This window comes from Cetorhinus maximus, chromosome 1 (genome assembly GCF_964194155.1).
Source record: "Cetorhinus maximus chromosome 1, sCetMax3.hap1.1, whole genome shotgun sequence".
Lineage (NCBI taxonomy): Eukaryota > Metazoa > Chordata > Chondrichthyes > Lamniformes > Cetorhinidae > Cetorhinus > Cetorhinus maximus.
The window spans coordinates 93,271,316-93,294,976 of NC_135879.1; the positions used below are offsets into that span (position 1 = coordinate 93,271,316).

General features: G+C 45.6%; 1 protein-coding gene across 2 annotated transcripts in view; it reads right to left on the minus strand.

Annotated features, from left to right (window-relative positions):
* Positions 1-23,661, minus strand: part of rasgef1ba (RasGEF domain family, member 1Ba) — a 100,043-nt gene that overhangs the window by 28,361 nt on the left and 48,021 nt on the right. For both annotated transcript variants that reach the window (XM_078543865.1, XM_078543855.1), the window contains 4 exons: positions 14,900-14,971; positions 6,448-6,543; positions 6,193-6,295; positions 1,428-1,507 (listed from right to left, as the gene is read on the minus strand). In XM_078543865.1, coding sequence (XP_078399991.1) covers positions 1,428-1,507; positions 6,193-6,295; positions 6,448-6,543; positions 14,900-14,971 — 351 coding nt within the window. The remainder of the gene's footprint in view (positions 1-1,427; positions 1,508-6,192; positions 6,296-6,447; positions 6,544-14,899; positions 14,972-23,661) is intronic.

Sequence of the window (23,661 nt, forward strand, 5' to 3'; positions counted from 1 at the left end):
TCAAAAAAGAACATGATGTATGAACCTTAATGAAATAAGAAAATAATAACTGTTTTTGTTTTAAACTAAAACTAAAATTGGTGAGGTATTAGCTGGTTTAAATAATGTAGCGAGTGAGCAAAGCTTACAAAAATATTTGAGTGTAGCACAAGCAAGCATTTGTAAAACAGTGGGCCCAGACTGGTGTCATTTATGGATATTAACATATTATTATGCATGTTATTTCAATTGTTCAACAACACTTTGCCTATATAAATGTGGTTTTTATTGTAATTTATTATTTACAATATCCTGGTAATACACTGCACTAACCTCATATTGCCACACCATAAATTGATATTCTTTGCACCATTACTTAAAAAAATAAAAACTACAACATGAAACAAATCAGCTACATCAGTTAAAATTACAGGGTAGAGTTTATGCTTAGGTGCTATTGGCAACCTGGGTCCAAATTGGACTAGTTTCTGAAGTGAAGCCGTGGTTCACATTTTCATTCAAACCTAGTCATATAATCACAACGGTAACATATTCATTGAAACAGTGCAATCGGTCCACCATTTAGAATAAAATTATTCATTTTTTCTTTTCTTGCATTGAAACATATTCCTTTTCATATTTGAGAGTAGGAACCTGGTTCGGCTTCATTAATACAGGGTTTATCACAAAAAGTAAGCATTTTAATAAGGCCATCTAGTCCATCACTGCTGAGTAACCTGATTTTAAATAACTGAAAGTGACTTTCAAAAAATTATACAGACGCATTTATTTGTTTAATTGATAGAAACTGCAGTCAGTTTCTTAGTAAATCAAATATTTAGTAACTTTTAAAAGCTGCCCTTGTGCCTAAAAAACATTAACCAAAAGAGCTTCCTTGAAGGGTCGCAAATGAGTGTAATTATTGGAAACACATCATGGTGATTAATTAATCTGGGGATGTGATCAGTTTCGTGGGTGGAAACAGCTTCCTGCCCAGTGTTTTTTAAGCCAGAGTGGAAGCGCTGGCCATCATGTCCATGCTTGAAAGGATGGTCTCCAAGTTCTGTGCAAAGCCCTGTGGAAACTCAATTTGCATTGTGCTTAAAATTCCTTGATCTCGCACTGGTTTGGCCAATTTCAGGCAAATTATGCTGGAAAGGCCAGTGCAGTCTAGTGAGAACTCAACCCCTATGTTTTGAATGAAAAAGTGGTATTAGAGCCACTGAAAGCATATAATCACTAATTAGGTCATAAATATTAACTGATGCACCTTGGCAAATCTGCGATAGTAGATAATGAACAGAAATTAATTCAGTGAGTGGTGCCTAGTATCTTTCTTTAAATTGGACTCATTATTATCTTTATTGTACCCTAGATCATACTTTTCAAATGATAAACGCATGTGGTTAAAGTAGCCTTGGGCTATAGATTGTACTGATGGTACTTACCTCAAGGATGTCAAACTTGGCTGTTTTGATTTTTGCCCAGGTTTTCTTTAGTCTAGAAACAGGGCTCATGTTCATGCCAGCTGGAAAGAGAAAAATTGAAATCCCCCTGTTTAGTTAATGCACTGCAAAAGGATGAGCTTCCTCAGTGAGCAATACGTATTCAAAATTGTTGAGAAGATAGAGAGAGGGGTTAGCAACATGGCTTCTAGGGATAATTGAGATGTACTTTGCTAACAATATCTCGTTCAGTGGTGTGAACTAGCATATTGTAATGTCTATCAAAAAAGATGATGATGAACATTTCTCTATATTCACATTAGGGGCTAAATGGTCCCTGAAAATGGGTACAGGGATTGAGATCTGTGATTAATCCGAGCCTGTTCACTGCAACACAGGCAGCACACGAACTCTGTGTGCTTATGATGCTGCTGCTTGTCTGGACACCTGAGCAGGAAACTAATATGAGTGGCTACTATCAGGTAAAGTGAACCCTCACTGGTTAAAGCTAACCTGTGACTCTTAAAGGAGGGGTACATTGTGGCTGGAGCAGGTGTTGGGGGTTCTTTGTGATCTGAATCTTACCTGGAAAAGACAGGAAAATGGCACAGCCTGAGAGAGAGTGGGCTGCAAGGTTTTTGGAAGTTGCACTGTAGGCCTCGGCGGGCAAGGAGCCTGGGGGCCTTCTACACACATGCTCAGAAGGCAGTGGGAGCAGCTAGCCATGGAGGTCAATGTCAGGAGTGAAACACTGAGGAATTGGATGCAGTACTGCAAGTTCAATGACCTCACATGAGTGGTCAAGGTCAATGGATACGCTTTCAAATGTCATATCCTATCAATTGCACCACTAGCCTCAGCTATCAATAATCACTCAACTATCAATAATCTCTATCAATCAGGGCTCACACCGGACATTCGTACGCTTCACCACACCCCCAACCACACAGCTTGCTCACATTGCCTGCTATTTAGCCATGACAGCCAGATCAACCAAACAGCCTGTCCAATTTACACAGCTCCCCCTCTGGGTGGAATTCGTCCCAGATTTGCACCAAGTATGGTAGTATGGTAGCGGGCGTCGTTTTACCCGCCGGCCACAATGGCGGTTTTTCACGCCTTATTGGCCCAAACCCGCCGTATTAATTATGCATTCCCAGGAAAAGGATGGCTCCCCACGCCATCACCTCGCTGCTTCCTCACGCTGGGTGCCATATTTAAATTGCAGTCACATGCACACATCCCAGTGCTTCCAGCCCACAACTGCTGCACAGAAGACATGGCCCTGAAAGCAAAAAGACTGCAGCCCCAGGTTCAATAACGCGTCCCTTGAGTGCTTTTTGGATGCAGTGGAGGCTCGCCTTGATGTCCTCTATCCCTCTCTGACTGCAGGATAAGGAGGAACATCACCAATCCGGCTTGGGGGGCGGTGGCGGTGAACTGCCCTCAGCCAGACAGCAGTCAGACATTCACAGAGGCTATGTGAAGATCTATGGAGTGTCCTCACTGCATGTCGTCATCATTCTCCTGCAATCTGGCGACTATCAGGGCCTCCACTGCATTTCCATAACATGAGCCTGAGCACTGAGGGTATGTGCACTGCAGGAATCAAACGTTCACAGATGCAAGGTGAGGATGTCAAGACTGTCCTCACTGCATCTTGCCATCATTCTCCATGAATCTAGCAGCTATGAGGGCCTCCCAAGCTTCCTGCTTCATCTGGCCAGTGTGATGGTCTCATCACCGGCATCTTCGCCTTCTAGGATCTCATCATCGTCATCCCCTTCGAAGTCCTCCTAATCGAAACATACATGCAGCTCCTCCTCAGACAGATCCTCCCCCATTGCAGCGCCAGGTTGTGAAGCGCACAGCAAGCGACGATGATGTGCGGCACCCTCTGGGGACTGTATTGCGGTGCTCCATTGGACCTGTCAAGGTACTGGAAAGTCATTTTCAATATGGCTATCATTTGCTCCATCAAAGTTAGCTTGAACCATAATGGATGCTGGTTCTAACTTTCATAAAGACATTACAAGGGGCTGTGAGCGCCTCCACCAGTGACTGTGCTATGGCCACATTTTGCAAGGGGATTGTACTACTTGTCCAGTTGGCCAATTGTTCTCTGAAGAAGAGTCATACGGACTCGAAACGTTAACTCTGTCTTTCTCTCCACAGATGCTGTCAGACCTGCTGAGTTTTTCCAGCATTTTTTGTTTATGTTTCAGATTTCCAGCATCCGCAGTATTTTGCCTTTACATTATGGCCAATTGTTCTGCTGCCCCTTAAAACGTACATCAATTTGCAGTCTGCGCCCGAGGGGTGGAAAGTTCTGGAGCATTTGGTAGCTCTTTCATGCTTTTGCATTGCTTGAGTGGACAGGAAAGCTTCAGAGGCCCGGCTCCAAACATGTCAATGGAGCTGCAGCTGAATGGTGATGCTCACTTTTGACAAACTTTTCCAAGCTTCTCTCTCACCCACCCCCTCCTCGCAGCATGTGCTTGAGTATTTCCTTCAGTCTGTGCTGCCTTCCACACCCTTCCCTGTCCTGACCCACGCTGGAACCCTTGCCCCCGCACTGCACTGAAAGGCAGCTTGGAAAAAGTGGCTTGCCTGTGCCCCCTGTGAATGCGTGGTGCCTCTTCCTTGATGCCCTACAGGCAATGCTTGCTGCACAAGGTTGTGTGCACTCACCTCCACGTTCCCCTCGAAGTTCAGGTTGCCAGGTGTACACTTTTAAAGGCAGTCGTGAAGCATGTCATTCTTAAGTCACGCCAAGGTGGGCAGTGAATTTGACATGGGGGGATGATTCCAGTGAGCAGGGCTTATAGTTAGGTGTAGAAGTATTAAAATGACATTCCTGATGTGCAGCAGTGGGAAGCAGAGCCCACCATTGTCGGGTGAGGCAGACGATTGCAAATCGGTCTCATGACGGCGTAAAACCGACTTGTGGCCTTCTTGCCACATCATTTCCCCCCACCCCCACCCCATGATGCCCGCCGCCAAAGGGGCTGAAAAATTCCGGATTGAAGTTGGCAAAGCTTTCTTGATCGCCTGCCGCACCATTCCCTGTAGACCTTGGCAGCTTTGAACAACTCCAGAAAGCACCAGTATAAGAACAGAAAATACTGGAAAAACTCAGCAGGTCTGACAGCATCTATGGAGCGAGAAACAGAATTAACGTTTCGAGTCCGTGTGACTCTTCTTCAGACCGTTAAATCTGCTTCTGTCTCCACAGATGCTGTCAGACCTGCTGAGTTTTTCCGGCTTTTTCTGCTTTTATTTCAGATCTCAATCATCCGCAGTATTTTGCTTTTATCCAGAAAGCACCAAATTGTTGTAGAATTGAAGCAACAACTGGAAGAAATCAACCAACAACTAACCTTTAAGTAGTTGCTGATCTCTTATATTGTGCTGGCTTTCAGCTATGCAAGATCAAGAGAGGGCACTCGCTGGAAGGTTGAGATTTAAAGTGGTAATGTGCACTCTATATATTTCCAGCAGGCGCATAGGAGTGCGTGTGCTAATGCCTGCATCAAAATGGTGTCCGCTGCAAAAGTGCACGTGCACATCGTAGATACCATTTTAGCCACTGAATAGTACCTACAGCACCCGTAAAATAAGGTATAATGAGACAAGAAAAACCACGTGCTTCATTAAAGTCTTTCTTTTCCTAGCTTACATATAATTAGCATTTCAATCCAGTCTATTTGCTGTTCTGAAGACATGTTTTGGAATGTTTCTCCCTGTTAAGCACAGGTAAAACGTACAAAATACATATTCACCCCTGACCTTCCTTGGCACAGAAATTGCACCAGTCCCATAAGTTCAGGGACCATTATGTTCTTTATCGTAGCATTGTACTTCGAACCATCAATCACACTTCTATAACCAGATATGTCTTTCTCCAGCCTTTTTAAAGTTTTCAAAAATATGGTTATCTGTTTCAATTGGTGATCTAATCCACAAAAAATTTATTCTGTTCAGGGAAGTATTTTTTCTAATTTCAAATGTTGCTTGAAGGTGACTGATTTTATTTTTATACTCTACAACTTTGTGTCCACAGTCCAAACTGAATAATTCACCTGCGCCTACATAACCTTTTATTGTCAGTGTTTTGAAACTTAGATTGAGTCTGCACTCAATTATGAATGAAAATAATCAGTTCATTGAGTCTGCTTTCATAACAGTGAGCTCTCAGGCCTCAAATTATCCCTGTCAGTCATCTTCTGGACCGTTTCCAATGCATTAATGTCACCTTGAAGGTAAGATGCTCACAATTTCCAAATGTTGTTTCATATGTGGCCCAACCAATAATCTATAAAATGTTAGTATAATTTGCTTTGACTGATACACAAATGCCCTTGAGATACAACCCAGTACACGATTAGCCTTGTTGGTAACACTGCATTAACTTAGCTCAAAAGATGTAAATTGTATAGGAGTGCTTTGTTCAAAGTACCCCAGTGTCAAAGTTACTGACAATTTAAATCTGATAAATTTAGCTGATACATCCTTCTAGATTTAACAGGTTGTTATTTTTTCTCCTTTTATTTTCTGATCATTAAACTCACATAGAATAGCTTATCTAGAGCTGGATGGTCTGACTGTTTGGCATGTGTCTAGATAGCAATGCTGCTGATTGATTACAATTTAGAAAGCATATCACTGACACATTTTACAAATAATTCTGTTGGAATTTAATGAGAATCTACCAACTTGATTGATCTGTCTTGTATGCATTAAATCTCAGTTTATGAGCAATACTCACAAATAATTGCCATCAAGGAATTGAAGTTGCCAATGTTGAAGCACTCCCGAGCTACATCAATGAAATATTCTATTACTCGTGCCCTGTGCTTCTTCTTCACCGGCTGTGAATGACAGATGAGAAAATTGGATTTCAGATGAAACACTACCTTTCACTAAAGGGAATTCACAGTTGAAATGCATAATAATGAGACAATTATTGTGACAGGCACAAAGAAACAACTCCAATGTTGGAACGCGGTAAGGGCTGACTCACCATGCAAATCTCTGTTGCTACTAGATAGCTCAGTCTGTTAAACCACTCAACATATGCTTCCAGGTTACTTGTTTTCTTCATATCATTAAAACAGGTCTGAAATAAAAATAAAAGCAAACAAGTTTTCACATGGAACATGTAGAATCAGAATACTCCCATCTCATTTCACAAATAAAAGCATAGCAATCCCTATAAAAACATACCAGTAAATATTGTTGCGAGATTAAAAGACATATCATAAACATGTGATGTAAGGCAAGTGGGTCATACTCTTTTTATAAAAGGAGTTGTTTATATCGCAATTCATGATGGTATATTTTGATATTGATTTTCAACTGAAGATAAAGACATTCAAGTGTATATGAAACGTATAACATTTGGTTTCATAGCACCAAAATTGATGATGCTATTGTGCCTGTGAAAATATGGCATAAATGCTCTGGCATATCGCCATAAGACTGTTACGTGAGTTACGTGATAGGCCTGTGATGTTTAGAATAAATCAATTAACATGGTTCTTGAAAATCAAAAGATCAGAAATTGTTATTGGAAAAAGAACAGTAAATGTGAACAAAAGAACTAATGGACAATCTTAAAAGCTGATTTTTGGCATATCTACAAAAAGCATAATCAGAGAAACAAGTGGCACCCAAGCTCAACAGGAAGAGAACAGAAGGGCAGGAAAAGCCTCAAGAGCACAAATGACAGAAGTGAGGCTGGATGAAAAACTGTCACAGAACTCAAACACACACAAAGAACAGATCATTGCAACCCCCTAACTGATCAAAATGTTGACATCCCTGAGCTGACACTGAGCAGAGTTTCAGCTGGCCCCTCCCCACTTAGCTGAATTTCAGCTGAGCCTCTATCCCACTGAGCAGGGTTGTCGCAGATCCCTGCCCCCCCACTGAGCAGGATTTTGACCCCAACCCAATGCCCCACTAATAAATAATATTGTCATGCCTACTACAAAATGCACATGGAAGGCTGTCCATTTCTGATTGTGATACATAACAAAGATTTAAGCCTTAATGTGCAGGAGGGGATGGTGAAGAAGTTTACAGGATACAAAAATTGGTTGTGTTGTTGATATTGAGGAAGAAAGCTATAGACTGCAGGAAATTATCAATAGGCTGGTGAGGTGGAGCTGTAAAGCCACAAATGGAATTCAATCTCAAGAAGTGTGAGGTAATTCATTGTGGAGAATGATTAGGCAAGGGAATACACAATAATGGTAGAATACTGAGAAACGTAGAGGAAAAGAGGATCTTGGAGTGCACATGCACAGGAGAGATAGATAAAGTTGTTAAGAAGGTATCCTGTGTACTTCCTTTATTGGCCAAGGCCTGGTCTATGCAAGCAGGGAAGTTACGCTTAAACTGTACAAACCACTATTTAGGCTTCAGCTAGAGTACTGTGTAGTTCCTGTCACCACGTTAAAGGCTGTGATCACAATTGAGAGGATAAAGAGTAGCTTAATGAGCCAAGAATGGAGAATTTTAGCTTTGAGCATAGATGGAAAGGCTGGGGTTGCTTTCTTTGGAACAGAGGAGGTTTAGGGAAGATTTAATTGTGGTGTCAAACTTGAGTTTTAAAAGCCTGCAGGCTATAGAATGAATGGAAGGTTGAGGCAAGGAAGGAATTTACATAATTTTGAGGTCCTGGAAAAGAATGTGTTTGATCAGGAAACTGTGCAATGGATCTTGATTTCAGCACTGCTTTTTTAAAGCACAAGTTGGACCACCCAGTGATTCACTTCTTGCTGTCATAAATGAGGCATAAAATATAGTTTGTGCCATTAGCAGGTCAGTTTCCTCCAAAATTCCCATAATATCAGTACAACCACAAGTGACTGGCTTTGAATGGTATCTCCAAACATTTTGTAGAATTAATCAACATTGTGCACTACAAATCTCATCAGCTGAGCAATTATCCCATTCTGCTGAGTTTTAGGCTTGACAAAAGATAACAACATTATTTGTTATGTATAGTTCAACAATGCAGTTCATGCGATATCACATTCCCTCTGTAAAAGAGGTTAAGAGCTTCGGCGTTTTAATTTTGTTAAGTACAGCACTGAAGTGCTGCTAAAATAACATGGTGGTATAGCCACCTACTGCCCTGGATTTAACACTTTACATAAATTGCACATCTTGATTTCTTAGTCCTGTACTTTTTTTTATACAGTGGCAGACTAATGCTATTTTTAAGTGTACTACTGCTCATCAATTCATTCTCATTCTCTTTAATCACAGCCAAAAATAGCAGCACAGTGAACAGCCTGGTTTGGCACAGCGCTTAATGGGTGGAATTTAATTGGAAGAGCGCAGCTCCCAACGGTGGGATCGCAAATGGGTGTCACTTCTGATCAGCCACAAAACACGGAATTGTAAGTGCGTACAATGGGCAGCGGGGGCAGGAAGTGTGTACTTCCACCATCAGCTGAATCAATTTCAGCTTGGGGGAGCTACAAAAGGCCCACCTCCACAAGCTTCCAGTCTCTGCAGGTAGGGAGGACTGGTGCCAAACTTGAATACTCAACCTGCAGAGCCATTTAAGTTTTTTTCAACTCACAGCCACCATCCCCTTTGACATCTCCCATCAATTATCCCGCATCAGGCCCTCTTTCATCTGGCAAATCATCCTCTGGATCCCCATCACACACACACCTCCCACCCTGCCCCAATTCAGCAACATGTCTGCATACAGACAGAACAGCCTCGCGGTTCAGTGATGTCTCCCTGCAGGTTCTCCTCCAGGCCATCCAGGAACAGCAGGAGGTACTCTTCCATAGGGATGGGCAATAGGAATCCGATTGCTTGACCAAGGCAGCCTGAATGGAGATCACAGAGGAGTTGAGTAGCTGTGGGGTCCAACCACAAACTTGGGTGCTGTGCCACAATAGGCTGAACAACCTTCTCTGATCAGCCAGGGTAGGCAGCAAAGTGATGTTTCATGTTTTGGTCCACTCATCTAAGGAAAGATATACCGGCATTGGAGGCATTCCAGAGAAGGTTCATTAGGTTGATCCCAGGGATGAAGGGCTTTTCTTATGAGGAGAGGTTGAGTTGGTGGGGCCTGTACTCATTGGAGTTTAGAAGAATGAGGGGCGACCTTATTGAAACATATAAGGTTCTTAGGGGACTTGACAGGGTAGATGCTGAGAGGTTGTTTCCCCTTGTGGGAGAGTCTAGGACCAGAGGGCATAATCTCAGAGTAAGGGGTTGCCCATTTAAATCAGAGATGAGGAGGAATTTCTTCTCTCAGAGGGTGGTCAATCTGTGGAATTCTTTTCCACAGATGGCTGTAGAGGCTGGGTCGTTAAGTATATTCAAGGCTGAGATAGACAGATTTTTAATCAGTCAGGGGATCAAGGGTTATGGGGAAAAGGCTGGAAAGCGGAGTTGAGGATTATCAGGTCAGCCGTAATCTCATTGAATGGCGGAGCAGACTCAACGGGCTGAATGGCCTACTTCTGCTCCTACGTCTTATGATCTTACAGTTGTGCATAATAAGGTGATTGGGTACCAGTCAGATTGTGTGGCCTGGATGTAACATGGAGGTCCATGTCCCTTGACATGCCACTAAATCTCCACTTTGTCATGCAGTATACAGAGACCTTCAATGCCAGGGAAAGGGCCAAGACCAGAGGAGGAGTGGCTGACCTGAAGGTTCTACCATCTTGTGAAGAGGAAGCCATGGCGATTGCAGGTGAGCAGGGCGGCTGGTCCATTGTGGACATGAGGCTGGACTAGTCAGGCAGTAGAGTGAGAATGTCCCCAATCTGGTGTTCAGACATCAGCGCATTAGAGAGACGTGTGAAACTGGTTTCCTGATAAACTGAGTTTCTGCTTAATGTCTTTCTCCTTGTTCTTCACTGCAGGTTATCACCACAGGTAAAGAAGGTCAAAGCCTACAGTGGAAATCAATGGCTCTAGTTCTGATGAAGACCAAGAACACCCAGGGGATGCACCGTCATCTGCCTCATCCTCATCCTCCATCAGTTCAGTTTCACTCACAAGGAGGGTCCGTATATAGAATCAGGAGTACATGCAGGTGATCACCCTACAACACATCCCGGCAGCTGTGGGAGGCTGAGTCATCCGAGGTCCCTGCCAGGGGGAGGACTGTTGGGGATCAGGCCTCTGCTGAGATCCAGGCTAATGACGGGCCTCTGGTTTCAGCCACAATAAGCCTGCTGGAGATGCAGAGACAGGCTGGGGAAAACCTGGCAGAGGCGCCAGAGACTATGCAGAACTTTGCACATATGGTGTCTTTCCAAGCCTTAACTTCTGCCTTGGCTCCGGCATATGAGTGCTTGGTTTCCTCCAAGGAGAGGTGGGCAACTGCCATGAGAGCCAGGTCTAACATGCAACCTACATGTGCGAGGATCTGCATTCTGTCATTCTGGTCATGGGCTGAGTACAACAGTGGCTAGGCCAGAAGGGAACGAGGCACTTGGATCTCCCTCCAGGTGCCTCTTCACCTCAGTGATACAGGGAGGTGCCATTGCGCACCAAGAGGGGGAAGTTCCAGTCAGCCCCCTAGTGGGTGTCCTCTTAGTGCACTTCCAGGGTGATCATTCGCTCCTCATCCCCTCTGCCAGTGACCTCAGGGACTCCAGTAGGTGGGCCAAGGAGGGTGTCCCTGCACCTGTGCAGGAGACCCCCAATAGACCGGGACCTTCAAAGCGTTTGACCACCAGAGTATGTCGCCAAGGTCATCACAGGTAACGGGGTATTGCTCCCAGCAGCCTTTCCCCGATCATCTGTTGGTGTTGAGGTTGCACCAGGGCAAAGCGGGTGTATAGAAAAGAATTAAGACATAATGAGAGCACAGTAGCAGCACCATTGTTGGGACACTGTAAACTTATGCACATGTACATATATCACATTATATTTTGTTTATTGTGTGTATTGTGCATTTTTTGGGACGCCCTCATTCACAGGACATATGGCACTGTCGTGCTTCAGGATTGGCAATTGTTGCTGAATGAAGGTACTGAAGGACGTCTCATTAGTGTAGGCAACAGTGGGTCAGTGAATTGGAAATCAGTCTTTACTGGATGATAATGTGTGTAATGTGGTTTGTATTCTCGAGGCAATGCAACATCACTGAACATGCAGCATTTGCTGGCCTTCCCATAAATGACATGCCAAGGAGATTGGCCAAGATTATGTACAAGCATGAGAACTGATGTGCCGATCGTGCAGACACGCTCTGTTAATGTGAGCAAGGAGCAGAAAAATGGCTCATAATAGCTTCAGTAACTTTTGTCCCTGCGCAAAGCCGGTATCCTCGGGGGAAGTCATCTCTTTTTATCATGTCTGATAAAGGTTCGCACCCCTTGGCCTTCTAGGGGTAGATGATGTGGGTAGTGAGGTAGCTCCAGATAGAGGCTGGCAGAGGTGGGCGCACATTCAGATCAGGCAAAAGTTAAAGGCGAGGTACTGATGGTCATGTAGGTGGGAGAAACAGATAAACTTGAGGTTTGCGCTGATGGTGCTGGCATGCCTCTACAAGGCCCTGGCATTTTGGAGAGGTGCCATGTTATCTCTGTCCTCTTCCTCATATTCCTCTTCGTCATCATCACCTGAGGAGATTAGCAACTCCTCCATGTCCTTGCATGGCAATTCCTCTCCCCTTTGCTATGCAACATTGGGCAATGCACAAACTATGACAATCTTGGACACTCTCCGTAGCGTGTATTGCAATGATACGCCGGATCAGTCAAGGCAGTGGAAGCGCATTTTCAGCAACCCTATTGTCTGCTCCATGATTGCCCTGGTCCATGCTTGTGCTGTATTGTAACACTCATCCATGGAGCTGTGGGGGTGATGCACGTGTCATCAGCCACATCCTCATGGATAGCAGAATCCAACCTTCAAATGGTTGTGGCAGCTGGGAGTTCCATAAAATGTATGAGTCATAAGAGCTCCCTGCAAAACTAGCGGACACCTGCTTAGCCAGAAGTTAAGGGAATGAAACTCCTTCCTAGCACAACCAAGGCCCTCTTCTGGTGAATCCCCTCCTCTACTGCCTGAGGATGCAAAAATATTAGGTGTATCAGACCCATTGCAAATCCATAAAGTGAACTGTGTGAAGCTTGTGAGCTCAAACTTTCTTAGCAGCCATGTCAATGGATACGCACAGTGTGACCCTGCAGCTACAGCCCATCCTCCTCCACCCTCCCAGTGTCACCCTCAAACTTTCTCTCTTTGTCTTTGATCCTCCCATCATCAGCCTGATCCTTTCCCCAATCATCTTGGAGTATCCATCATCCCTGACCCAGAGCCAGTGACCCTCAACTTTCCATCTCTCATCCTCGATGCTCCCCATTCACTCCTGACCTTCCAGCCCTTGGCCCTCCCTCAGAGACCATTGATGTGCCCTCCCTCCAGCTGGACCTGTCCTGCTTCAAGCATGATGTCCCTTCCCTGATTGTTGACTGGCATGTGTGGTACAGCTGCCTCCCTTGGACACACAGGATCAGCCCTATAGGCTGGAGCCTGGCTCCCTTTGGACACCTCCTCCCCGCACCCAACCTCCACACATGCCAGCACCTTTCTGTTCTGCTGTTTGAGGACCCGAACACCATCACCCACTTGCCAGCTCAACTGTTGGGCATTTGAGGAGCTGACCACCATCACCCTCTTCCCTCCTCACCCTTCCCATTACCGAACAATCCAGCTTCTCCTGCTCCCCTCCCATGTGCTACTGAGTTAGACAAAGACAAAACCTCAGCTCAGATACAAAGATTGAACAATCTCACCTGGTGCATGCCACATTTAAGCTGTCAGAAAACAGGAGGCATGAGTTTCCCGTGTGTCACTGTCTTCATCTTGAAGGCAGGACTTAATTTGGTGAAGTTCCCATTAAATGAATATTCATGGTATACAAATACATGGTAAATAGGTTCCCACCACTGCGCAACATGGTGCCCGCTCTGCTGCTGGCACACCATTGACTGAATTTCTCAAACTCAACCCAATGTCAGGAAACTCATATTTCGGCTCCTGCCCAATAAGTTCCACTCCCCCCACCACCCCGCCCCCCGCCACCCACCTTGTTCCCTGCTCCTTCAGGCCCCACTGAATATTGTCCAAAGTGTGGTACCTACAGGCTGAGGGTTGTATAGTCGGTAATTTTCTGCTGAAAACCACAATTAGAAATAAATTCAGCTGTTTATAATACTACAGCATGCTGTGATGACTGCTTTTCAAATTCAGGTGCGCCCATTAAAATTCACCCAATAAAATGGTTGAGGATATAAACAGAGAACACAATTGACACATTTTCCCCTCCAGTTTTGTTTCCTCTGCTTCCTGAAACCATGATTTATGTTAGGGTGTGGTTCCACAGGTGGATAGCTCACCAAAGTGGCCACTGTTGCAGATCAAGCCTCAGCAGTAGATGTCTCAGGTTGTTTATTTGCAGGGCAACTACAACCTGGCAGGATCTTTCTGCACCCAAATGCACCTTCAGCAACAGTCACTGGATAATAAACAGGAATAGGAATCATGGCTTTTTGTTTTGCTCCACTAAAAAATACAGAGACAAGATGTATCCCTTATTACCACTGCCCTGGCCAAGATCAAGTAACACGTGACCAAGCCTTTCCTGGTGTCTGGCTGAATGTCATATTGGACTTGCAATACATCAAAGCCCTTATGGTTTTTTTTTATCCATATAGGTGTGATCTATCAGAATGATGAATAAATAGCAAAAAAGATCATTTGACATACTGGACCTGTCCTCTTTAACAGGACATATAGAAAATCTGCAGCATTGAAGGAGGCCATTCAACCCACTGTGTCTGTGTCAGGAGCTATTCACCACAATCATGTTTCTCTGTTCTGTCCTAAATCCTTTCTGTTCTTTTTTTTATCAAGTATTTATTCAATTCCATTTTAAAAGTGGTTATATTCTCTCTGGCCGGGATTTTCTCGACCCGCCAAGGCAGGATCCACTGTGGTGGGACCGGAAAATGCAGCGAGCCAGACAAAAAATCCATCGACTTTGGCAGTGCCAGTAAATCCTGCCAGTGGGTGGGACCGGGAGATCCCGCCGTCTGAGTCTACTTAGTCAGAAATAAAATCAAACTCATATTTCCTCTTTATTAAGCCTTCTTGTTTACAATGGGTGAAAAAAAAACTTAGAGTATAATAAAACGTTCTTTGTGGCATTGTGACAAAATGGGGAAGCTCTGTACTCTGTCCTGGGAGGATTTTCATTTGTCAACACCTCTGTTCAGAAATTAATGAGAGATTCAAAAGTTGCTTTACTAGGACGGGCTGTTTGAAATGTTAATGTAAGTAGATTAAAACTAGCAGAAATGTTGTGATGAAAAAGAAACGTTAAAAACAGTCTGTAAGTGCAACTGTCAAGCAAGAACTTGACCTTAAGAACACAGAGGACAGTATTAGTTTGTAACCACGGAGACAAACCGTACCTTGTTATCTAAAGTGTCTTTGTGTGCAAAGGCTTGAACAAATTCCTCCGGTCCGATATGACTGAGTCGTTCCTACAGAAATAAACTAAATATCAATGGCAAGACAAGCTTAACATATTAGCATGTTCATATTTTATGCACCATGAGTACAAAGACTTTCTTATTTTCAGATTTGTTTTCTTGAATTTGGGTCAAAGGATTGGGTGAAGTCGCCTGTGAGCCAATATATGCTTTTTCGGACCAAAAACAAAACTTTACAAAATAAGGGGCGTTTAAGTTTAATCAGTAAACAACTTTTAAAAAATTATCATTGCATTTACAAATATAATGCAAAAGCAGTTCAATTCAATCCTCAGTTCCCCATGTAACTTTTATCAGGTGTCACTTATGTATCACAACTGAAGATTGCTCTTAATGCAGGCTAAAAGGTTAAATGCTCTCTATACTATAGGGGAGGTAGCTTCCTATGTCAAGCCAGGCTTGCAAGATGTTGTGTTGATGTTATATAGAATCATAGAATTGTTATAGCACAGAAGGCCATTCAGTCCATCGTGCCTTTGCTGGCTCTCCTAAGAAGCAATTCACGTACTACCCTGCACATTCCTCCTTTTTCGATATTTAGAAAATGTAGAAAAATTTACGGCACAGAAGGAGGTCACACTGGCCATTGTGTCTGCGCTGGCTGAAAAATGAGCCATTTTCCATAGCCCTGGATGTTATGGAACTTCAGGTGCATATCCAGACACCTTTTAAATGAGTTGAGGTTTTTAACCTCTTTTACCCTTTTCGACAGAGTTCCAGACTCCTACCACACTCTGGGAGAAAAATATTTTCTCATCTCACCTCTAATCCTTCTACGAGTCACTTTAAATCTCTGCCCCCGTCTCTGCTAGGTCCTTCTCATCCACTCTATCTAGTTACCTGCTGCAAGTTTAGAAATTCATCTCTTGAGGAGTTATTATCAGGTTTAATTAGCCTTAAGCCGAACCACAGGTATCTTATGTGTACACCATCATCATCCGCATAGGGTGTCCATTATATTATGATGTCCGCACTCAACTTATTTAGTACACTAGCAATGAATTGTGCTTAATGCTGTGTTTCTGTGTGAGACTCTTACTTCATTACCTTAAAATGCTAATACCGCCAGTGATAAATCTGTAACCATCAGTACTTCACCTTAATGTTATACAATTGAAAATACTCTCTTCAGATACAACCCAAGTTTGGAAGGGCAGATGCTGTGATATTTTACTGAAGGTTTTTTTTTAATCATTCACAAGATGTGTGTGTCGCTGCCTGGGCCAGCATTCACTGCCCATCTCGAATTGCCCTTGAGAAGGTGGTGGTGAGCTGCCTTCTTGAACCGCTGCAGTCTAGATGTTGTAGGCACACCCACAGTGCTGTTAGGAAAGGAGTTGCAGGATTATGACTCAGCGGCAGTGAAGGAACAGTGATGTATTTCCAAGTTGAGATGTTGTGTGGCTTGGAAGGGAACTTGTAGGTGGTGATGTTCCCATTCATATACTGCCTTTCTCCTTCTAGGTGGTAGAGGTCGCAGTTTTGGAAGGTGCTGCGCAAGGAGCCTTGGTGAGTTGCTGCAATGCATCTTGTAGATGGTACACACTGCTGCCAGTGTGCATCAGTGGTGGAGGGAATGAATGTTGAAGGTGGTGGATGGGGTGCCAATCAAGCGGGCTGCTTTGTCCTGGCTGGTGTCAAGCTTCTTGTGTGTTGTTGGAGCTGCACTAATCCAGGCAAGTGGAGAGTGCTCCATCATACTCCTGACTTGTGCCTTGTGGGTGGTGGACAGGCTTTGGGGAGTCAGGAGGTGAGTTACTTTCCAGAATTATCAGCCTCTGACCTGCTCTTGTAGCCACAATATTTATATGGCTAGTCCAGTTCAGTTTCTGGTCAACGGTAACCCGCTCCCCCCCCCCACGCCTAGATGTTGACAGTGGGATATTCAGTGATGGTGATGCCATTGAATGTCAAGGGGAGATGGTTAGATTTTCTCTTGTTGGAGATGGTCATTGTCTGGCACTTGTGTGATGTGTTTCATTTTTAAAGACAGCAGAGCTTTTCACTGCTTTCTCATTGTAGGTCTTTATTGAAATGATCTCAAGCGTCTGTGGGCAGAGACTACAGAAGTCCGGATAGGACATGTAGAAATGATTGCATTTCAAACCCAAACATCTCCCTTTTCATACCAAACAAAGATACAAACATCCCCCTTTTCCCTGCAAACAGAAGACACATTTGTATGCACTATCATGTGTAACTGAGAGTTACCCAAGTTACCCACTGTTCTCATGAATTAACGACTGTTAGCCCTATTATTCAGCCTCTGCTGTGTTGATGATTTCCAGATCATGTCAGTAGCTCCTCATGTTTTTCCATGGCTACATGTTGATTCTTCAAGGAGTCTTTCAGGGTCACAACTTCTTTGCGTGCCTTTTCTGCCTGCTGTTTGCCTGGCTGACACCTGGTTGAGGTTTTTCAACTCACGCTTTGATTTGACAACTGTGGAATTGAGGGTTGTTATTTCCTCCTGGTACCTTTGTGTCATCTCTGAAATTTGTTGAGATCTCACACAGTTTGGTTCATTGAAGATTTTAGTTTATTGTGCATTTTCAAAGGTATATACTCAGCTTGAATCTTGTAATTCAAATCTTCCAATTCAGCTCTGATGTGAACCTTTTCCTGTAGATCTGCTCCATTTAACTTTGGTTCATGCATTTCATTGCACGGACAGGCTTGGCAACCATCTTGCGGTTTACCTGAATATTGTCTCTCTCTCTCTGGGGTCTTCTGTCTCCCTTTCTGGGTTTTTTTTGCTCTCCCTCTGGAGTCTTTTGTGGCCCTATTTTGGGGTCTTTTGATGCCCTTTCTCTGTTTGCATGTTGAGCATTACCAGTCCAAGTTTTAGACTTGTTTCAGCTGAGATAAGTGGCTGTGCCACTTCGCACAAGTCTGTGAAGGTCATTATGCTGCATGAACGCAACAGTGTCTGACACTTCTTGTTCACTTGATACTCTCCTTCATCAATGTAACAGTCACAAACCATTTCTCACCTACAGACTTGACAGAACCAACCTATTATATCGTGCATAGTTCTTCATCAAACCCTCCTGCTGATAGCTCTCCTGTGGCCAGCTGTATAGGCTTGTTTTGCTTTTTTTTCACTAAACACTTGTGTGCAAGATGATTCTGCTTCTTGCAGTTAAAACTCTGTTTTTCCCACACTGTGCAATCCTTCTTTTCCTTTGTGTGATGTCCTCCAGAGTATTTGCATCCTGCCTTTTGTCTACAATAGCTCTGCTCTTTCAACCTGGAATGTCTCTTAGCAGAATGTATCTCCTGGTCTGCTCTGCCATACATAAGCTCTAGCTGATGTTTCACAACTTCCCCATTTCTACACACGTCTATCACATTATTGAGCATCAGTTCCTCATCTTTCAGTAGACTTGCTCTCACTGAGGGGTCTCAAATGCTTAAGATTAATCTATCTTTAATGAGATCATCTTTTAACTGTCCGACTTCACATGGTTCTGTAAGCTGTGTTACTGCAGTCACATACTGTTCAATGGTCTCGTTTTTACCTGGAGCTCTAATGTTGAAGACATAGCATTCATAGAAAACATACACTCGGAGTTCTGTGCATTCATTCAAGGCTTTCAAAATCTCTGCCGTCTGTTTTATTTGTTTGTCGATTAGATTTAGAGTGGTATACACTTTGTAGAAGTCCCTCCAGAGCAGTGTTAGAAGTGTGGTTGTTCTTATTGGTTCCGGCTTGTCAATTAAGTCTGTTGCTAGCTCATAGTTTTGCCATTGCAAGTAGAAAATCTGCCAATTCTGCCATGTATTGCCTTTCATTACAGTAGGAGCTGGGAGGGGGATTTTTACAGCAGCCATGTTAACTCACTCAGTATCTTACTTGCATCCTTTGTTTGCATTTCCTTCTCCTTTTTCAACAACCTTCAGCAGATTTGAACATTTCTGTGGGCCTTTCTGAGCTGTGTCTTCTCTGCAGCCAGTATTTTACCTGTAGCTTTCAGTTTCTTTGCTTTTCCTTGTGCTTTATTCAGCAGCTTTTTGCAGATTTAAACATTGCCGTGTGCTTGGATTCTCTGACCCATTGGCCGGGATTTTCCGTGCCTGCTGCTGTCGGGCGTGAGCGCACAATATAGTGAAAAGGCCAAAAATCGGTTTCACGACGTCGTGAAACCAGTTTGCAATCGCCCACTTAGCCTGCCGATGGTGGGCCACATTGCCCGCCATCAGGTGTTGGGAACCTCATTGAAACACATCTGCATATTATTATAAGGCCAGCCCGTTGGACTCATCCCCCCCATCGCTGGATATTCCACCCACGTCGGCGGGAAAACACGCCGGTGCAGAACACATCTTGATAAGTGTGACGTGCAGAAGTCGGGACTTACCACCAGGGCCTTGCTCACATCGCGGACATCCGAGGAGCAGATGCTGGAGCCCGACAGCAACAGCACACTGGAGGAACGTCCATGGCATGTTGGGTGGATCCTCATGGACATGGCTCTGCTGCGAAGCAGCTCATGGAAGTTGGAAAGTCAACGTTGATACTCACAACGGATGATGGTCGAAGGGGCGGAAGAAGGCCTAGGACCGACTGGGAGAGGAAGAGGCATCGGGGCATGAGGTTGGGAGGGGGAGAATGAAGGTGTGAGGGGGGTGAGATTTGGAGGTGGGGGAATGAAGGTGTCGGGGGGGGGTGCGGTTGTGGAGGGGGGGATTGAAGGTTTTGGGGGGCGAGGCTGGGGGGGCAGAAAGGTCTCGGGGGGAATGAGGTTAGGAGGGGGAGAGAATACGGGGAGGAGGGGTTAATGGGGGAGAAGATGGCAACTGGGGAGGTAGGTGTAAGGGGGGGGTGGAAGGTGTAAGGAAAGGAGTTTGAAGGGAGAAGGAGTGCAGAGAGGGGAAGCAGTCCAGAGGGAGGAAGGATTGAAGAGAGGAGAGGGAGTAAGGATGGAGGAAGAAGTACAGTCGTCTGAGGGAGTCAGGAATGGGGACGAACTAAGTGGGGAAATAGTCCGGAGGTGGGAGGACTAAGGTGGGGGCAAGGGGTCTAGAGCGGGGAAGGGGTTCTGGGGTGGGGGAATGGGTCCGGTGGGTGAATGTCCAGGTGAACATGCAAGGTAGTGGTCTGATGGGTCCATGACAGCCTCCTGGGGAGCAGACTGAGGGTGGGCATGGAAGAAGGGAAGGGTGAGAATGATTGAGGGCAGAGTGAGGCAGTAGGGTGGGAGGGTGAGGGTTCGACAGTAGTGGTAGAAGGGACAGCGAGGGTGGCTGATGGGGACTCGGAGGCAGACACGTACCCTGGGCGTGGGAAGGAGGAGGTTGGGGAGGTGAATGTGGATGGAGGTGGGATTTTCGGGAAGGAAGGGAACGTGCATGTTCACCTGGACATCCCTGAAGGAAAAGGGTTGTGGCTGGAGGGTCACAGAGGGGAGGTGGAAGGTGATGCCAGGGGTGTCAGCTGTGATGCAGGAAAGGAAATGGGTGACTGGGGGAGGGGAACTGATGCGTGAGCGCACAAAAAACCAAATTGAAACTATGCTGTCCAAATCAAAAGTGAAACGAGAGTCGTGGTGGGCGAAATCAGATGCTGCATGGGAATGTGATCATTGGGTGGGCGGAGACACAGGTCAGCTCAGATGGACAACTGAAAGTGAACCCCAGCAGGCAGCATTCAAAATGCTCAGGACATTGAGGTGAGTGTGAAACGTGAAGGGTCCACGTGCGTGGAGAGTGTTGCACGAAACTCCAAAAGGCCCTGCCACACACACACTTCTCCCTCCAGAATCACTCGTTGGCCAGCTGCTCCCTTTGCAGTGACAGAGTACAAGGTTGAGGGGTCACAGGCATAGGGGACTCCGAGGGAGAGGACAGCCTCTGAGATTCCTGAGAGGATGACACAGAGGTGTCCAGCTGCTGCTCCTCCTCCCTTCGGATGCCCGAGGGCCCCGGCCTGACTCCTTGAGGGGAAGGAGCATCTGTTTTGTTTCCCTCTTGCATTGCCACTGCAGGAACTCACCATGGCTCCTGCGATGGAGTGCAGGCCTGCACACATCTCTGTGTTCTGCTGGACCAGGGTCTCCAGGGCATCCACCATGGAGACCTCCATATGCGCACATGTGTGCACCACTCCATCAGAGAGAAGGCAGACGCACTCCTCCAACTCACGTGTCACTCTGTTGAGGGCTTCCAACAGCTCTGTGTGGTGTTCCCCCGCCTTCTACTGACTCTCCATGATGAGTTGGAAGGCCAGATCCAGAGGCTTGTCATCTGACTCGGACCTCACAGGTGCTTCTTCCCCAGTAGTCCTCCGAGTGCCGGGGAGCTCAGCTGAACCTGCCTCCTGCTGCTGTGGACATGTGTCCATGTGGTGACCACCAGATTGTGAACCAGAGCCTGCTCTAGATGTAGGTTCCATCAAGTGTGTATCTCTGCACTGGTGGAGGGTGTGGATAAGCGCTGTGATGGGTCTTCCAGGCTGCTTATTTCCAGCTCTTCAATGGAGGAGGTGTCAGCTTGGCTGGAGGTGAGGATGTGGATGGAGCGGAGAGACTGGCTGGCTGAGGGTGTCAGTGGCTTGGCAGAGCTCCCTGTGAACCAAAGTAGAGATAATTATCGTGTGGTAGCAGAGTCAAAAACAGGAGAGCACTCACAGTTGCATTGAGAGAGGGATGATGTGGTGCAGGATCTTCACGTGGGTATTCACCATCGAGCCCACCGTCACCGCAGGCACGGTCCACATCCTCACCAGTCAGCGCGATGGCACACTCCTCAAAGTGAGTGAGGGGCCTAGTCTGGACCTCTCTCTGCTGATGTGAGCAGGCTTCTCTGGCATGAAAACAGATGGACAGAGTGTGAGCAGGACACATGGCACTGCCTGGAATGTTTGTGTGGTGAGCGGAGCCATGGACAGGATGAAGACACAAGCTCCAGAGGGTGTGAGCCTGATGGAGATGTGAGGGTGTATGTGAGAGTTAGTGGTGTTGTCCCTTGAGGTGTGAGATCCCTGTGGATGTGTGATGGGTTTGTGAGTGTGTGAGTTGAGAGTAATGGGAAGAGTGACTTACCCTGGCGGAATGGATGAGACCATTCATCTTGTAGCGGCACTGGGTGGCTGTCCTCTTTTGAAGGGCAGTGGTGCTGATCACCGCTGCCACTGCCTCCCAAACCAGAATAGTGATGTTGCTGCCCACCCTGCAGCCAGAGCGGGGGGTAGAGGATGTCACGGCGAGCCTCCACTGCGTCTAAAAGGTGCTCGAGGGATGCGTCATTGAACCTGGGGGCTGCAGTCTTTTTGCCTTTCAGGGCCATGTCTTCTGTGCAGCAGTCGTGGACTGGAAGCTCTGAGAGGTGTGCGCACAGCTGGACTTTAAATATGGTACCCGGCGTGATGAAGCGGTGAGGTGATGACATGGCAGACGAATGAGAGCCCGTCTGCCATGGAATCAGCGTGTTTCCTGGGAATGTATAATTAATGCAGCAGGTTTGGGAGGATATGGTGTGAAAAGCCGCCATTGTGGCTGGCTGGTAAAACGACCCACCCACTACTGCACTTATTGCAAATCTGGGACGAGTCAGATTGTTTAATTTTTAAATACAGCAGAACTTCTCAGTGTGTTCTCATAGTAGGTCTTCATTGAACTTATCTCAAGATGTCTCCTTACAGAGACTGCCTCATGGCAGAGGTCACCTGACTACGGAAAGCCAGATAGGACATGTAGAACTGATTTCAATTCAAACCCAAACATCCTCTTTTTCATACCAAACAAAAATGCAAAATCTTAGCTGCCACTTGTCAGTCCAAGCCTGAAGGATGTTGCCCAGGTCTTGCTGCATTTGGTCACCGACTGCTTCAGGATTTGAGGAGTCGCAAATGGTGATAAACATTGTGCAATCATCTGCAAACATCCCCATTTCTGTCCTTATGATGGAGGGAAGGTCATTGATAAAACAGCTGAAGATGGTTGTGCCTAGGACACGACCCTTAGGAACTCCTACAGTGATGTCGCAGGACCGAGATGATTGATCTCCAACAACCACAACCATCTTCCTTTGTGCTAGATATGACTCCCACCAGTGGAGGGTTTTCCCCCTGATTTCCATTGACTTCAGTTTTGCTTGGGCTCCTTGATGCCACACTCAGTCATCAAGGGCAGTCACTCTCACCTCACCTCCTGAGTTCAGCTCTTTTGTCCACATTTGGACCAAGGCTGTAATGAGGTCTGAAGCTGAGTAGCACTGGCGGAACCCAAACTGAGCACCAGTGAACAGATTATTGCTGAATTAGTGCCAGGTGATAGCATTGTCAGTGACACTTTCCATCATTTTGCTGATGATTGAGAGTAGGTTGATGGGGCGGTAATTGGTCGGGTTGGCTTTTTTGGTTATTTTTCACATTGCCGGGTAGATCCCAGTGTTGTAGCTGTATTGGAACAGCTTAGCTAGAGGAATGGCTAGTTCTGGAGCACAAGCCTTCAGTACTATTGCCAGAATGTTGTCAGGGCCCATAGCCTTTGCACTGTCCAGTGCCTTCAGTCGTTTCTTGATATCACGTGGAGTGAATCAAATTGTCTGAAGACTGGCATCTGATACTGGGGACCTCCAGAGGAAGCCGAGATGGATCATCCACTCAGCACTTCTGGCTGAAGATGATCGCAAATGCTTCTGCCTTAATTATATTCTGCACTAATATGCTGGGCTCCTCC